Below are 17,802 nucleotides of genomic sequence, written 5' to 3' on the forward strand. Positions count from 1 at the left end.
AAAAAAAAAAAAAAAAAAAAAAAAAAAAAAAAAAAAGTTAAAAGTCACTTATGTCAAAATCAACTTACTTAAAGTACAAAGTATACTTTGAAAAAGTTTCACAGTAAATAAAAGACACAAATCTGTAGATACAGAAAACAGATTTGTGGTTGCTTAGAGCTAGAAAGTCAAGGCCAAAAAAGAAACTGCTAATGGGGAAGAGGTTTCTCTGTGGAGTGATAAAAATGTGGTGGAATTATGAAGTGCAGATGGTCGCCCATCCACAGGTCTGTAATGAAAAACTACTGAATATGAAGCTGGAGCCATAGGAAGCAGATAAGACTCTGGTCTTGCACATGGCCAACCCAGGTTTGGTCCCTGAAGCCCTGCCAGGAATGATCCCTGAGCACTGAGCCAGGATTAAGCCCTGAGAACTTTTGGGTGTGGCCAAAAACTCCAAATTTAAAACTAAGTTGTTTATATTACTGAAGTATACATAGTAAAATGGCACTTTACAAGTATGTAAATTATCTCATAAACATGCCAACAAATCATATATAAACAAACTAGCCTGGATAGCTGTTTGGTTTTTTTTTTTAGGCCACACATAATGAGGCTCGAGCTACTCCCTACCTCACTGATGAGGAGGTCACTCATGGCAATACTTGGGACCTAGACCAAGTCTGGAATCCAGGTCTCCTTTTCTTTTCTTTTTTTGTTTTTGGGCCACTCCTGGCAGTGTTCAGGCCTTACTCCCACTTCTGTGCTCAGGCATCACTCCTGACAGGCTCAGAGACCAGTGGGGTGCCAAAGATTAAACCTGGGTGGGCTGCATGCAAGGCAAATACCTACATGGTATATTCTAACTCAGGCCCTTTTACCTTTTTATCTGACCCCTGTTTGTTTTCATTTATGATTTTTTGTTTGTTTTTGTTTGTTTGTTTGTTGTGGGCGGGGGAGATGTTTCAAGGAGCTAAACACATTTTATGCATGTGAAATTCTGGGATCAAGGCCCAAGCACTGCATGGCTCCTAATCAACACTCCAAACTTTTTTTGGGGGGTTTTCGGGCCACACCTGTTTGATGCTCAGGGGTTACTCCTGGCTAAGTGCTCAGAAATTGCCCCTGGCTTGGGGGAACCATATGGGATGCCGGAGGATCGAACCACAGTCCTTCCTTGGCTAGCGCTTGCAAGGCAGACACCTTACCTCTAGCATCACCTCATCGGCCCCTCATTTGTGATTTTTAAGGACAAACAAACAGTTAATTTCGTTAGTATATAAAGAGCTCATAGAGATAAGTAAGAAAAACAGTAGATAAATGGATAAAGGTTATAAATAGGCAATTCATTATAGAATAATTAAATCAAACTATGACATTTTGAAAAACTATTCAGCTTTTGGGGCCAGATAGATAATGTAGCAGGGAGCAAGGCACTTGTGTTGCACATGACCTAACCAGGCTCCAGGGGAACATATCTGATCCCCTAGCAGAGCCAGGAGTGATCCCTGATCACAGAGCCAAGAGTAAGCCCTCAGCACACCTGAGGGTATAGTAGCCCCCCCCCACAAAAAAAATTCAACTTTTGTCATGATCAAGAAATGTAGAGGTAAAATAACTTATTTTGTTGTTAAATTTTGTTGCCATTTAAAAAAATAAAAGATTCATGGAGGTGTTATTCGGTGTTTTTTGTTTTTTGGTTTTTTTTTGGGGGGGGGCCCACACCCGGCGTTGCTCAGGGGTTACTCCTGGCTGTCTGCTCAGAAATAGCTCCTGGCAGGCACGGGGATTCGAACCAACCACCTTTAGTCCTGGATCGGCTGCTTGCAAGGCAAACACCGCTGTGCTATCTCTCCGGGCCCGTTATTTGGTGTTTTATTGTTTGGGGGGAATCATACCTGATGGTGTCAGGATTTCAGGATTTGAACTAGATGCCAGGCTAACAGCCACACATCTGTGTGCCCTTTCCAGCTCCTGGTGGTGTTGTTAATGGGATTGGCTGGTACTGATAGGCTGCTTGGGTTGGCTGATAGGGAAATTAGCTGGAACATGCTGGGAATGTCATTTAGAAATGAGTTTTATCCCTGAGCCAGTTCTTTCTCTTGGGAGACTCTATTCTGAGCAGATAAATGGGAGGTAGTTGCCTATAGGGTTTCTGTCTAAGCGTGTCTGACTTTTTTTCCCCCATCCTATATAGTTATCCCAGTGAATTTGTCCCAGTGCTGCTCTCAGTTGAAGAACTTGGTGCTGTGTATAACTCAGTGTTCCCTTCAGCAAGCCCCACCCAGTTTTTCTTTTTTTCTCTCTCTTTGAGTCAATGCCACAACTAGCCCCACTACTCACAACCCCACAACAACCACAGCTAGCCCCACTACTCACAACAGCTGTCCAATTTATGTTTTTCTCATAGGTACTGTCCTCTGACATTTGTCTCACAGAGTTACCTGGCTGGCACATAGTAGGCTCTCTAGGAAGGTAGGGATGCTTCTTGATTCCAAAGTCTTGATTCTAAGGTTGTTTCCCAAACAGCAATGATGTATATTGTTGCTGCAGATTATTTTTTTGATATGCTTCTATAAGTGATCTGGGTGTTGTGAAAGTGTTAAAATAACAGTGCCCACTTTGTTTGTAAGTGACCTTGCTTAACCCAGGGATTTTCTTTTTTTTTTTTTTTTTTTTTTTTTTTTGGTTTTTGGGCCACACCCGGTAACGCTCAGGGGTTACTCCTGGCTATGTGCTCAGAAGTTGCTCCTGGCTTGGGGGACCATATGGGACACCGGGGGGATCGAACCGTGGTCCGTCCAAGGCTAGCGCAGGCAAGGCAGGCACCTTACCTTTAGCGCCACCGCCCGGCCCCTACCCAGGGATTTTCACCAGAGAGGATTCATACCTCGGTCTGGGCTCTCCCTGAAATTCTATTCCAAGTATTTATATGCATTTGTGCATTTATTAGAGGCAGTGATTGCTTTGGAAGAAGCAGAGAAGAACTGCCTGGTTTCTGCAGGAGAGTGCAGGGGAAATGCTGCACGTATGGCTGCTGATGTTGCAACAAGCACTTTCTTGAAGCCCATCCTTGCCTGGAGAGTTCCCCACACAGACTTGCCTCATCATCTTAGCCAACAGTTTCAAGGCTTAGCCAAAGGAAAAACCAGAGATTTTCCGAAGAGTTTGTATCTAGCCTGTGTCACTGCGCTCTGAACACACCTCCTTGCCCTGAAGTCTTTGGAGAAGAGAGGATCAGCCCTATCTTGTCAGAGCTTCAGGCAAAGAGGCAGCTTTCCTAGGAAGCCTGGAGACTAGTGAGAACCTGATGCAGGCGTCAGCTTTGCTGATTTCTGCAGCTTCTCTTTGCACAGGCTTGAAGTGAGCCAGCCAGAAATGGGGAAAATGCACCTGAGGTTCACGGGGTACTTTCCCTCCCAAACCCCCAGCTCCCAACACCTTGCTCAATGTCTTCAGGTGGTACAAAAGGTTTATTTTTTTTTTAACCTAGATTTGGTCCAAAGAGAACCATTGACTGTTTCCCAGGAAAATCAGAAGCCCTGCTTTTCATTCACCCACCACATTTCTTCTTTTTGTTTATTTTTGTTTGGGGGTTACACCCAGAGGTGCTCCAGGGTTACTCCTGGCTTTGCACTCAAATATCACTCCTGGTGGGCTCGGAGGACCATATGGGGTACCAGGGATCTACTCCAAGGTTGGTCTTGTGCAAGGCAAGTGCTTTATCTGCTATACTATCTGACCCATAAAAGGAACACAAGCATGCCTCTTCACTCTTTTCAAAGTTACTGGAAGAAGCAAATGAGTAACGTCTTGCTTCTTGCTCACCCCTGAGCAGATGAAATATATGTTTCCCCAAATGCACAGGGCAGTGATTATTCCCAGAGCAGCAGTAATTGCTATTTTTTACTCTGTCCGTCATTGCTTAATGCGTCGGTCAGTATCTGAGCACCTCTGTTCTCATTTCAGTCCAGGCAGCAGAACTGTGATCTGGGGTGGGGAGGTTATCTAAGCTCACCTTGTCTTGGTGCTATGCTCCTGAGCCTCCTCTCCACCATCCAGAGTCAGCACAAACAAAGTAGACTGTCAGCTTTTTGATGCCATAGGTTTTGTTATTTATTATGGAGAGAGTAATCAAAGAAGTGATGGTAAGGAACTTGCCAAATCCTGTAATCCCAGGATGATGGTGGGCAGGTGCATAAACATTAGAGTAAAATCTGGAGCACATTAAATCCAAATTCTCTATCCCCTTCCCTGCTGCTCTGCTGCCATCATGGATGTCAGCTGCATCTCAGGTTAGTCATTGGTGAATCTCATTAACATTAGTATTTCCCTCCCCACCTCCCCGCACTGGTGAGGACACCAGCTGAAGTGAAGCAGTACTTCTCAGCCCTAATCAGGATTTTTGCCTATTGGTCTGGGTGATAGTATGCAGGGCCCCATTTCTCCCTCTGGCCTCTGAATGGTCAATGTGTGTTGGAGAGGAAGACTGCTCAAATGTACTAAAGTAGTGAAGTGTGAGTCTCCCTGGCTAGGATTTGCAGACTGAGACTGTTTCAGGATGCTCAGTGTGTGCTGGGTGGCATGAACCTGGCATTACATATCCACTCTGTCGTCTTGTGTGCCCCTTTACCCACATATTCAACTTCTTTAAGCAAATTAGGAGGAATAGTACCTGCTCTAAAGGATTGCTGGCAGTGTCCATTGGATGAATGCACAGCACTGTGCCTGATGCATTAAAAATGCTCAACAAATTACCGTTTCTTTTAGTGTCTTTGTTGTTCATTATTTTTTAGGTATCAAGAATATCTTGTGGAGCAGGAGCGATGGCACAGTGGTAGGACATTTGCCTTGCATGCAGCTAACCTGGGATTGATCCCCGGCATCCCATGTGGCCCCCCAAGCCTGCCAGGAGTGATTTGAGTGCAGAGCCAGGAGTAACCTCTGAGCACCGCCAGATGTGACACCCCCCCCAAAAAAAAAAGAATATCTTGTGCTCCAAATGACTCCCTAAAGTGTTATTCACTGTTAGTAAATATGGACACTTTACACTTTTTTTTTTTTTACTGTTTTTCCCTCCAGAATGGGAATTGAACCCAGATTAAGCCCATCCATTGGTATTACTTCTGTGTTTGTATATACCCCTCCGAACCTGGTTTAAAGAGAGAAACACGGGCTGGAGAGATAGCATGGAGGTAAGGCGTTTGCCTTTCATGCAGAAGATCATCATTTGAATCCCGGTGTCCCATATGGTCCCCCGTGCATGCCAGGAGCAATTTCTGAGCATGGAGCCAGGAGTAACCCCTGAGCACTGCCAGGTGTGACCCAAAAACCACAAAAAAAAAAAAAAAAAAGAGAGAGAGAGAGAGAGAAACACACACAGACACACACAAAAAGAGAGAAACACAAGACAGATCTTCAGCTTCTCTGCCCAACCTGGTTTCTCACCAGGCCCGAGAAACTCCTACTCATCTAGAGTCTCCATCTTTCTTGGGGCTTGTCCACATTTAGCCCAACTTGAGAACTTGTCGAGGAACTTCTCATTGGTAGGCTCAGGGCTCTCGCTTACTCTGATTACAAAGACAGCCCAACTATTCAGGCCAGTTTTCGTACTTCCTGGGTTTAATAACCTGCTTCCCCGGTTTGTGCAACTTCCTGCATTCTTGGGGTGGAAATGAGTGTTAGTTTCCATCACAGTGAGAGTCCTGTGAACACTAGGGCAGCGCCCGCTCCCACCATCTCCTCAGGTTATGCCTTTCTTAGTTTTATGTCTTGGAGCTGTCCCAGAGAAGACAGTTCCAGAGGGTGACAGATCTCATTCAAAGTTCTATTTGATGTTATCTTTTGGGGGAAGGGGGCTCATACCCAGTGGTACTCAGGACTTACTCCTGGTTCTTGTGTTCAAGGATCACTCCTGGCAGGACTTGGATGCCCTTGGATTCATAATTAATTATAGAGTCCTAGAAGTGTGGATAGATGGATGGTGAGGCCTTTCTCGGTCCAGCCTGACACCTACAGCCCCTATGGCCTGGCAAGTCTGTAGGTGCAGGGTGATGGCAAAGAAATGATCCACAGCAGTTAGATGGAAGTTTCAGGAGACATCCAGCTTTATTATAAGGCCCTAACCACCATGTGCATATTTTTCACATGTCCTCTACGCTAAGCAGCCTTCTTCCTGCTCCTCTGCATCCATCCTCTCTCTCATCTCTCCCTGCTGCATCTTCTCTCACTCCTCCCCCCAGGCTACTCTGTTTTTTTGTTTTGTTTTTGTTTTTCGGGTCACACCCGGCAGTGCTCAGGACTTACTCTTGGCTCTACACTCAGAAATCGCTCTTGACAGGCTCAAGGGACCATATGGGATGCTGGGATTCAAACCACCAACCTTCTGCATGCAAGGCAAACACCTTACCTCCATGCTATCTCTCCCGCCCCCTGGCCACTCTTAATTACCAACCACAGACCCCTTCCAGCTGTGGGAGGGTCTCACCATCCAAGTAAGATTAGCATTTGGCTTTGGTGAGGGGTAACACGTAGAACTAGGGATCCAACCTGTGTCCAAATCAAGTACCATACCTGCTGTATTTTATCTCTGGCCCTAACATGATTTCATTAACTACTTTGACCATAGTTTTTAAAGCATCAAAAAGCTTATCCCTATCCTACTTCGCTTCTGAGTTCCCTTTCCCTTTTCTAACAGTTCTAGTAATCACCTCCCCATGTAGAAAATGAAATGTTTACATAGATCACTTGATTTCGGTACAAGGTCCATTCATTTTCTGTCTGTTGGATGAGGAGTTGTCATGTGTCCCCAAGCACCTGAGCTTCGTCCCTGCCTCCTGTCCTTTCCTCATGGATTTGTAATTGCATCATTGGATGGTGTTGCTGTTACCTCTGGGGATTGGTTATCTCGTCTTCTTCCTTGTGCAGGTGCTTTGTTTTCTGGGTAAAGTGTTGCACACTTTCCCTGGATGACCCAGCAGTCACCTCAGATCCCATCTTCTGTTCTGTCTTCATCTTCCTTCTCTTAATCCAGAGTCTGGCCTTTGGCACCATCTGTGCTCTTGTCCTTAATTTGTATGTTTTCCACTCCCTCACCTTCCTTGGCACTCAAATACTTGTGGTCTTTCTACTATATTGATTTCAATGCACAGCACTGTGCCTGATGCATTAAAAACGCTCAGCAAATGACCGTGTCTTTTAGTGTCTTTGCTGTTCATTCCTTTCTAGGTATTAAGAATATCTTGTGGGAGCAGGAGTGATGGATATGGTAGGGCCTTTGGTAGGGCATTTCTTCCACCTTTTTTTAGCATTTGGTAGGGCATTTCTTCCACCTTTTTGCGGGGGCATGGGGTAGAGATTGCCATGCTTGATGTTATTCATGGGCTACTTTCAGCTTGGGAGTCTCTCTAGATAATACTTATTGGGGAAACATGAAGCGTGCGGATCAAATTCTGGAGCTTGCAGAAAAAGCATTGGACTCCAGCCCTTGGACTAACTCCCCTGCCCTTCATCGTTATGATTTTTTTGTTTGCTTTTGTCCATAATTAGGGATTACTCATGGCTCTTCAATCAGAATCATTTCTGGCAGTAATGCTAGGGTGACCATATGGAATGACACGGATAGGACAAGTCAGTTACATGCAAAGCAAAATGCCTATCCGCTTTACTATTGCTTGTATTTTATTATTATGAGTGATGCTAAATAGTTTTTCTTGAAAGACATTTAATTAAGTGTGAGATGAAAGATAGAGAGGAAAGAATCTGTGTTCAAGAGAACATGAGAGGCCAGAGTGGTGATAACATAGCAGAGAGGGCATTTGCCCTGCATGCAGCTGATCCGACTTCAATCTTCAGAAATTTTAAAATGGGTTTCCCTATCCCTGATCACAGTCCAGCAGAGCTTCCTCCTTCTGTGCAGAAGCCAGGACTAACCCCTGGTGTGGCCCAAAAACAAAAACAAAAAGAAAAGTTTAAACAAAAAGAATAATGAAATACAGAAGATATAAAAGATAAAAATTAAAAGCCTCTTCTATCAGATCTAACCCCTAAATCTCCCAGTTTCTCTATCCTGAAACAACAATAGCAATTGTTCTTTTGTACATACTTGCAAATTTTTTATGAATCGGCTTATTCCCTTTCTCTGTCACAGATGGTTGAATTCTCTGCACATGAGTTTGTACTTGTCTTTTTATTTCACAATAGATATAAAGGATTTCTCCCTTTGACAGGCTCTTTAAAGTCTTCTTTATTTTTCCTTTTTATGAATGCGTTGTGTTACATTGTCAGAATGACAGAAGTTTAATCACGCCTCTGTACACGAACAATCTCATTTATTTCCATTCATCTTTTATTCTTTCATTTCTTTTTTTTATAACCAGCAGTGCTGCAGTGATCAAATGTGTGTTGTAGCCATGGGGGATGGGAGCGGGGACTCAGCTTAGACCCACGTTCTCTGCTCCCAAGCTGCTATTATGGCCCTGTAGTGACTTTTACACTGAAGTAATTTTCAGCTTGTTTTAGTATGTTCATTCGGTTGTATTTCCAGAGTGGAAATTTCTAGGCCCATCACAGAATTTTTTCTTTCTTTTTTCTTTTTTTTTTTTTGGTTTTTGGTCAACCTGGCAACACTCAGGGGTTACCTCCTGGCTCATATGCTCAGAAATCACCCCTGGCAGGCAGAGGGGACCATATGGGATGCCGGGATTCGAACCACCGTCCTTCTGCATGAAAGGCAAACGCCTTACCCTCCATGCTATCTCTCCAGCCCCAGAATTTTTATTTTCTTACAATTGTAAGAAACACTCTAAGAAATAAAAATGTGCATTATTTTCCTATTCATATTAGTAGTTTTCTTCCTTTTTTTTTCTTCTTTTCCTGTTTTTGCGGGCCACAACCGGCGATGCTCAGGGGTTTCTGGCTCTGTGCTCAGGAAGAGCTGAGATGAGGCTGTTCGGGAAACATAGGATTACCAGGTATCAAACCAGGTTGGCTACATGCAAGGACAAGTGCTCTCCCCACAATACTATCTCTCCAACCCTAATCCACAAGAATTCTTTCCTGTTTTAAAAGTTCCCACCTTTATCTTGCACCGGCTAGGGTTGAAGAATCATGCCGAGGCCTGGAGAAATAGCACAGCGGCGTTTGCCTTGCAAGCAGCCGATCAGGGACCAAAGGTGGTTGGTTCGAATTCCAATGTCCCATATGTCCCCCGTGCCTGCCAGGAGCTATTTCTGAGCAGACAGCCAGGAGTAACCCCCTGAGCACCACGGGTGTTGGCCCAAAAACAAAACAAAAAAAAAAAGAATCATGCTGAAGAGCTTTAGACTGTTTGACTATGAGGGGCCAGGAGGATGGTTCAGTGGTTATGAGTGTTTCCCTGTGTGTAAGACACTGTGAGTGCAGTCCTTAGAGCTGCCACCTGCTCTAAGCTCAGTCTTGTCCAAGACACCCTGGATTGCAGCCTCCGGCATGCAGCCAAAAATGTAGTTGCACCTCAACTAAAAGTGAACACCCTGGTGAGCACTGCAGCTAGCTATAACGTGTGCACGGTGCTGGTCTGAGCTGTCCTGTCGAGGCTGTGTGTGGGCATCAGAGGTACACACACATACACACACACACACACACACACACACACACACACGCGCGCGCGCGCGCACACACACACAAAGCACTCCCATTGTAAGCAAGCACTGCACAAGAGTGCAAGAGTATGGCCCCTGGTGAGTACCAGTGGGAGCACTGCATCCCCACGGGCAGCCCCTGCCAGGCACCAGCGCCACAGCAACAACAGTTCCAGCCATAGAACCGGAAGGGGGAGTTGCAAAGGGCTCGTGACACAATGAAAGCTCTGAGAGCTGAGCATGTGAGGCTGTTTTTGTTATTTGGAAAGTTTCTGACCTTTGACAAGTGAGGAAGCCTGGCCGTAACCTTCTCATCACCCCTCACATTTGAAATCCTTTGTCATTTGAAAGCGGGGGGCAGGCGGTGGGATAATATTTTGGGGCCATAACAGGCTGCAAGGAAACAGGACACATCAGTTCCTTTGGCAAGAAGGACCGAATGATTGTATAAGAGTTGCAGGCTCCAGCGATCGCAGGAAAGGTGACTGCACAATTTCAAGATGTAGTGTAATAGATAAGCCACATTGGAGAGAAAGGTGACCCCAGACTGGCAAGAGTTCACCAGCAGTCTGGTGGGCAGAGCTGGGGAAAGGGCAAGTTACTGTTATCTGAAAAAAAAAAAAAACATTATCAAAAGCACTTTGTGGGGCTGGAGAGGTGGTGCAGATGGTAGGGCGTTTGCCTTGCATGTGCTAAACTAGGATGAACCGCACACATTTCTATCCCCCAGCATTCCATATGGTCCCCCAAGCCAAGAGCTATTTTTGAGTGCATAGCCAGGAGTATCCCCTGAACAATCACCAGGTGTGGCCCAAAATAAAACCAAAACAAACAAAAAAAAAAAGCACTTTGTGTAACAAGACAGAGCAAGTCAACTCTGTAAAATAAGAGTGAACAACAAGATGGGGCCCAGAGTGATAGTACAGTGGGTATTGCACTTGCCTTGCATGTTGCTGACCCAGGTTTGATCCCCGGCTTCCCACATTTGAGCACCGCCAGGGGGACCATTCCTCAGTGCAGAGCCAGGTGTGGCCCAAAAACCAAAAAAAAAAATCACATTTTGTAATCATGGGCTGGAGCAGTGGCTCAGTGGTAGGGTGTTGCCTTTCACATTGCTGACCTAGGACGGACCGAGGTTCAATTCCCTGATGTCCCATATGGTCCCCCAGGCCAGGAGTGATTTCTGAGCACATAGCCAGGAGTAACCCCTGAGCATCACCGGGTGTGGCCCAAAAAATAAAAAAATTTAAAAATCATAAACATATAAACAAAACCTATACAAATACATAGGAAAATACAGAGCAGACCAATCTATAGGCAGAAAGTCAATTCCAGAGGTTGGTTACCTAGGACTGTGGAAGTTTGGGGACAAAGGGAGGACCTGCTAATGGACTTGAGGTGAAAGTTATCTCAGAATTGACTGTGCTCCCAATTAAGAGCTGCCCTTTCTAGAAGTATGTCTCTGCATCCATCCCATCTCAGCTTTTCAAACCTCCACAGTAATGTACCTTTTCCTTTCCTTTCACCATAGGCCTTGCCCTACTCTCAGATGCACACCCTGAGACCATCTTGCCTGGCCTGCTGGCTCAGTATGACCGTGGCGGTGACAGTCGCACACCAGAGACTAGCCTGAAAGTCGGGGAAGTGCTCATGCGCACTGTCAGGGCATTGGGTGAGTTTCCTGTTCTGGCTGGAATGGGGTGGCTAGCACTGTGCAGCTGGATGCTGACAGGTTACAGTCGGGGGACTGGGTCTGAGAGGGGTCACTATGGTGTCTCATTCCTGCTGCTCTCAATTAGTCTCCTTCCTGGGGGCTGGATTAGCTCCCCCCCTCCCCCCCCCCTCCCCGCCAGTTCCAGGGGAGCTGGGCTAGAGAGGTTCCTGCTGGTTATGTCAGCTGAGCAAGGGTGCAAACACATACTAGTGGGCGCCGAGTTGTCTGCGTAGATGGTCTCATCCAACATTTTTCCATCCTAGAAGGACGGTTTTGTTAGACCCATGTTATAGACTGAAAATAATGTACATGACTCCTTCAGTTAATAGGTAGGACCAAGACTTGAACCGTCCAACTAACAGGAAATTGCTGTAAAAGCATGGGAAGTCTGTGGGGACAGCCAGTCCCTAGAACCCCATTGTTTGGGTTCAAGTTCAGCTATTGCTCATAGGTGCAGAAGTTGGGGGACGTTTCTTTTCTTTTCTTTTTTTTATGGTCTTAACAAATTTATTAAAAGTCAAATTAATCTTTTATGGGGGACATTTCTTACCTCCTGTGTGCCTTGTGTCCTTACTTTTTTCCCCCCAAAGTGCGGCTGTTCATTGTATTAACCTCCTAGGCTGGTGTAAAAGTGATGAATAAGGTTCTTATATGCCAAAGGCCTAGATAGGATTTTGTTCTGGCTAGTAAAAAAGTTTGTTCATGTGTTGTGGTTATCCTTTGAGGGCACCCAATGCATCAGAGGAACTCGTGCTACTCCTGGTGATTTAATCAGACACAACTCACATGCGATGAGGACAGAATGAGGTGAATGTGCCATTTCAGTTTGGCCAGATTGTCTGTGAACTACAGTACAATCTGGATGTGGTCCTCATTTTGAAGGCAGCCATACCAGGTGGTGCTAGGGGGCACTGCCAGTTTAATGTGTCCAAGTTCAGTCCCCAGCACCAAATGGTTACCTAAATATCAATAGGAGTGATCCCTAAGTACTGAGCTGGGAGTAGTCCCTAAGTACTACCAGGTATGACCCTAAAACTAAAAAAAATAAATTATTAAATTTTAAAAATTAAATAGAATTAAAAAGATACTGGGGCTGAAAGATAATTTAGGAATAAGAATCTTGACAAGGGCCGGGAAGGTGGCTCTAGAGGTAAGGTGTCTGCCTTGCAAGCGCTAGCGTAGGACGGACCACAGTTCGATCCCCGGTGTCCCCTATGGTCCCCCAAGCCAGGGGCGATTTCTGAGCCACATAGCCAGGAGTCAACCCCTGAGCGTCAAACGGGTGTGGCCCAAAAACCAAAAAAAAAAAAAAGAATCTTGACATACATGTGGACTAGCCCTGGGCCAATCAATAGTACGGTCCCCCAAACACTGCCAGTAGTGACCTCTGACTACAAATAGGTATGGTCCAGGAAAAAAATTAACGATATTTTATCACTGATAGTTATTTGGTTGTTTTATAAAATAGTTTTTTCAGGTGGTTTGCTTTTATATTTTTAATAGATATATTTTTAAAAAAATTTATATAGCTCATATATCTTTGCTTTTAGAGTTTGTTTCTTACATAGAAGGGCTTTTTTGAGTCCCCTAGGTTAATGCATATGATTAAAACCATGTCATGGGGATTGTTGGACTTGTTCCTTATGGCCCCCATGTGCGCCAATAACGTCACGTGGCATTGCTCCTTTTGCATAGGCACATTCAAATGGGAAAATACTATACATACAAATAAGATCCTATCTAATAGAGATTGGAATACACAAATCTTGTAGTGCAAAGGGACCTTATACCCTGAACATTGACATAACGACCTGGCACAGGCCTCAGAAGAAAGGGCATTTTCCATTCAACCCTGAACCAGGGAAGCCATCCACCGAAACATCCAGGTTTGTCTATAACATCACCTGGAAGCAATCCTCTACCACAGAAGACCCCTACCACTGCTCAGATATCGACCTGCTCAAAAGAGACTTCCCTTAACACTGAGAAGACTTAACAACAACAACGACCTGCTTACAGGACAGGGCTCCCTGCATTGCCCTTTACTGGTGAGGTGAAACGAAGAGGACGTCTCCACATCCTGACTTCAATGTAGGATATGCAGATTCCAGGATCTTTAATACAGAAACATGATACCAACAACAGAGACTGTGTGAAAAGTGTGTTGGCACTACAGACAATGTCTTGGATTGGATGATCTAGCTTGCCTGGAGCCTAGAGTTGTCTTAAGCCAGGAAACTTCAGGGGTAGGGTCTCTTTGAATTTAGGCCAAGGTTATTCCTTTCCATGCCCCTCATATTTTGGTGGGCCTATGCAAACAACAATTGCCACTCTAACACCGTTTTTACTGTGCTCCTTTGACCTCTAATCCTTAAAAAAAAAACACTTAAAATTTGAGGTTAACTTAAGCTAATATGCATATACATGGAAATGTAAAAAATACCATGCCTCTAATGTTTAAGGAGTTACGTAAGTTTTATGGCTTTAGATTGCCATGTGTGCTGTTAAGAAATATTATAAGGTGTTACAGTCTGGGACTTGAGGGACAAAGTAATTGTACATGGGTTCTGTTTTATTTATCTTAATGTTCTTTGGCTGAAAGTTCAAAGTTAAGATATCAGCAAGGGGACTTCTTCTGAGAATTATGTTATGGGTGATTGTCCTACTATAACTTTACCTTGTCCTCTTTCTTTGCATCTTTGTTCTCATAATTCAAAATAAAAAAAATTAAAATAAAAAAAAAGAAGGGCTTTCTTGGGGCCAGAGTCATAGCATACCTGGTAGGGCATTTGCCTTGCATGCTGCCGACCTGGGAGTAACCTGGATTTGATCCCCACTATCCTATATGGTCCTCTGAGCCTGCCAGGAGCACAGAGCCACGAGTAATCCCTGAGAGCCACTGGGTATGCCCCCACCCACCAAAAAATAGAAGAAAAAGAAGGGCTTTCTTAAACAGACATTAGTGTGAATCTATATATTTCAGTCTTCAGCCTTTAAAGTGGGAATCATGAAATAGTTTAGGTATACTTTCTTGTATTTAAGGTTCTTTTTAATTTTGTATTGTACTTTTAGAAATTTCGTCTTAACATGTTGCCAAATTACCAATCACTCCAAATGGTTCTCCATCTGCTCGCACCACAGGGCCCAATGTCAGATTGACAGTAACCTGTGGACTGTTAAGTGTTGCATTTATAAAACTTCGTCAAATGTCTTTTAATTACTTCAAGAGACCGAGTTGGTTGCTGGGACCCTCCCTGACAAGTGGGGGTGTCAGTAATCACACACATTTCTCTCCCCAGGAGGCAAAGGGGATGGAAGATGTGTGCATAGGGAGGTGCCTTCGGAGGTGGATGCTCAGAGGGTACTCCTGGCTCTGCATTCAAGAATCCTGGTGGTGCTTAGGGGACCATATGGGATTGCTGGGGATCAAACTTGGGTTGACTGTGGTGCACAGCAATAAGCGCCCCCGCTCTGTCTTATCACTCTGTCCTGGCCCAAGGCATTCTCCTGCTTTATTGCCCACCATGATCCTCCCTCACACACACCTCAGGCAGCATCTGCTTTTCTCGAACTGAACTAGAGCAGCTGCATCAAGTTCTTTGCTCCTCTAACCTGATGCTCTCTGACTGTGGGGACTGTGTTCTATTCTAGGGCCACTAGTAGTTCCTGGAGAGAAATCTTTTTTTTTTTTTTTTTTTTTTTTTTTTTTTTTTTGGTTTTTTGGCCATACCTGTTTTATGCTCAGGGGTTAGTCCTGGCTAAGTGCTCAGAAATTGCCCCTGGCTTGGGGGGACCATATGGCATGCCAGGGGATCAAACCGTGGTCCTGATCTTTGGCTAGCGCTTACAAGGCAGACACCTTACCTCTAGCGCCACCTCGCCAGCCCCATTTTTTTGTTGTTGTTGTTGTTTTGTTTTGTTTTTGGGCCACACCCAGTGACGCTCAGGGGTTACTCCTGGCTATGCACTCAGAAGTTGCTCCTGGCTTGGGAGACCATATGGGACACCAGGGAATCAAACCATGGTCCGTCCAAGGCTAGCGCAGGCAAGGCAGGCACCAGGCACCTTACCTCTAGTACCACTGCCCTGCCCGAGAAATCATTTTTATCTCAGGGTATGGAGGGTGTTACTGGTGTCTGGCAGGTATGTCACAAAGGGTGACAGGCCCTAAGTATCCACAATGCTGCTGTGGAGAGGCTGTTCTCGAGTACATGTGGGTCTAGACTGTTTTGTATTTGGGGGGGGTTTTCATATGAGACTCCAGGAATTGAACCCAGGTCAACTTTGTGCAAGGCAAGTGTCCTTTTCACTGTGTTATCATAGGCCTCTGGACTGCTTTGTGACAACCCTTAAATGTGCTCTTTAAAACCAGGACTGTTTTGTCCTGGCTGTGAGTCCAGCAGGCAGGGTACAGTCAGATCAAAGTGTCGATGTGTTAATGGCATGTTCAAGCCTTGGACATCTCTCAACCTCTGGTGTATTGTGGTTGTCCCAACTGAATCCCACCTATTCCACATTTCAATCCTATTTTAGACTTGGTCTCACCGAGGAGAGGTGAAAGAAGTCTTCGGTCATTCCTTTCAGAAATCCATGTAGAACTCTGTTAGTGGAGGCAGCATCTGTGTATAGTTAATCTTGGTTATTTTGTTTTCTGGGGCAGGAGAAACTATATCCATTGATGCTCAGGGTTGATTACTCCTGGCTCTACATTTAGGAATCATTTCTGGCAGTGCTCAGGGGACCATATGGAGTGCCAAGGCTCAAACCTAAGTTAGCTGCATGCAAGGAAAACACTCTTACTTGCTGTACTATATCACTCCAGCCCCTTATTTATTTTACTTTGTTTTGTGAATGGAAATTTGATGAGGTGTCTTTCTAATTATAATTAATATTTGTGGAATAATGTGCATCTTAGCAGAACCTATGGCCACCTCTGACATGATCATCTCTGACGTCCACCTATTCTGCTTCTTGTAAACTTTTATGGACTATAATACAAACTAAAGTCTAGTTTTTGTTTGTTTTGTGTTTTGGGTTTTGGGTCACATCCGGCAGCGCTCAGGCGTTACTCCTGGTTCTACACTCAGAAATCGCTCCTGGCAAGTGTAGGGGACCATACTGGATGCCGGGATTCGAACTACCATCCTTCTGCTTGCAAGGCAAACACTTTACTTCCATGCTATCTCTCTGACCCTAAAGTCTTTTTTTTGGGGGGCCACACCTGGCGGTGCTCAGGGGTTACTCCTGACTGTCTGCTCAGAAATAGCTCCTGGCAGGCACGGGGGAACATATGGGACACCGGGATTCGAACCAACCACCTTTGGTCCTGGATTGGCTGCTTACAAGGCAAACACCGCTGTGCTATCTCTCCGGGCCCCTAAAGTCTATTTTTTTTAATTATTTTTTTTTTTTACTGAGAGACAAACTATGGCACTGGCTAATATTTGTTCGTCTTACTATACATGGTTCTTATTTGAATTCCACACATGGATTAGAATCTTTGACGGGAAAACACATTTCACCTCTGACCGAAGTCAGGCCCAAACATCCCCTAAATTCTAATTTCACTTCCTGCTTCTGGCATGTTCTAAATCATAGAAATTCCTGGGCTGTTTGGTAGCCCTTCCAAAGGCAAGAGTTCTTTATCTTGGATCTTTTTTTTTTTTTTTTTTTTTTTTTTTGGTTTTTGGTTTTGGGGCCACACCCGGTGATGCTCAGGGGTTATTCCTGGCTATGCACTCAGAAATCGCATGGCTTGGAGGACCAAATGGTACGCTGGGGGGATTAAACTGTGGTCAGTCCTGGGTCAGCCGCATGCAAGGCAAGTGCCCTACCACTGTGCTACTGCTCTGGCCCAGGATCTTTTATATATATATATATATAATGTTGCAGTTGGGGCACTGATGTAATTTTTTTCAGACTCATTTTCTTGAGGGCTAAAGAGTTTGCTCAAAGAAAGGATTAAGCACCTGCTATGCATGCAGGAAGCCTGGGGCTATTCCTGGCACTTAAGGCCCCTTGAACTGAGTCGGGAGCAACAAGTCAGGAAGATTTTCTAAACTCAAGGATTTCAAACTAAAAGAACAAGTAGCTACCTGCTCAAAAAAAAAAAAAAAAAAGTCAAAAGTAGAAAAGAAAAAAAATAAAATAACCTTACAAACTTTTTGTTTTGTTTTGTGTTGTTTTGGGATCATACCTGGCAATTTTCTGGGGTTACTCCTGGTTCTCAGTTATCACTCCTGGCAGTGCTTGGGGGACCCACCAGGAACTGAATCTGGGTTAGTCACATGCAAAGCAAGTACCTTAACCTTTGCACAATCTTGCTGGCCCCCAAACCCAAAACTTTCTGGGGGGCTATTTATGTGGCTGCAGTGGGAAACAGGAAGTAAATCTTCCTGTAGGCAGCTAGCACAGTAGAAAAGGCTGATGCACACTGACTGTGTCTGACAGCTCGCCTTCCCGAGGAGGGAGAGGCCTGAGAAAGGACTG

At 44.8% G+C, this 17,802-nt stretch overlaps 1 protein-coding gene across 1 annotated transcript in view; it reads left to right on the forward strand.

The window, feature by feature from the left end:
• TANGO6 (transport and golgi organization 6 homolog) overlaps positions 1-17,802 on the forward strand; it is a 188,971-nt gene that overhangs the window by 90,422 nt on the left and 80,747 nt on the right. The window contains exon 15 of the mRNA XM_049786336.1: positions 11,131-11,271. Within this exon, the coding sequence (XP_049642293.1) occupies positions 11,131-11,271 (141 nt within the window). The remainder of the gene's footprint in view (positions 1-11,130; positions 11,272-17,802) is intronic.

Source organism: Suncus etruscus, chromosome 14, assembly GCF_024139225.1.
Source record: "Suncus etruscus isolate mSunEtr1 chromosome 14, mSunEtr1.pri.cur, whole genome shotgun sequence".
NCBI lineage: Eukaryota > Metazoa > Chordata > Mammalia > Eulipotyphla > Soricidae > Suncus > Suncus etruscus.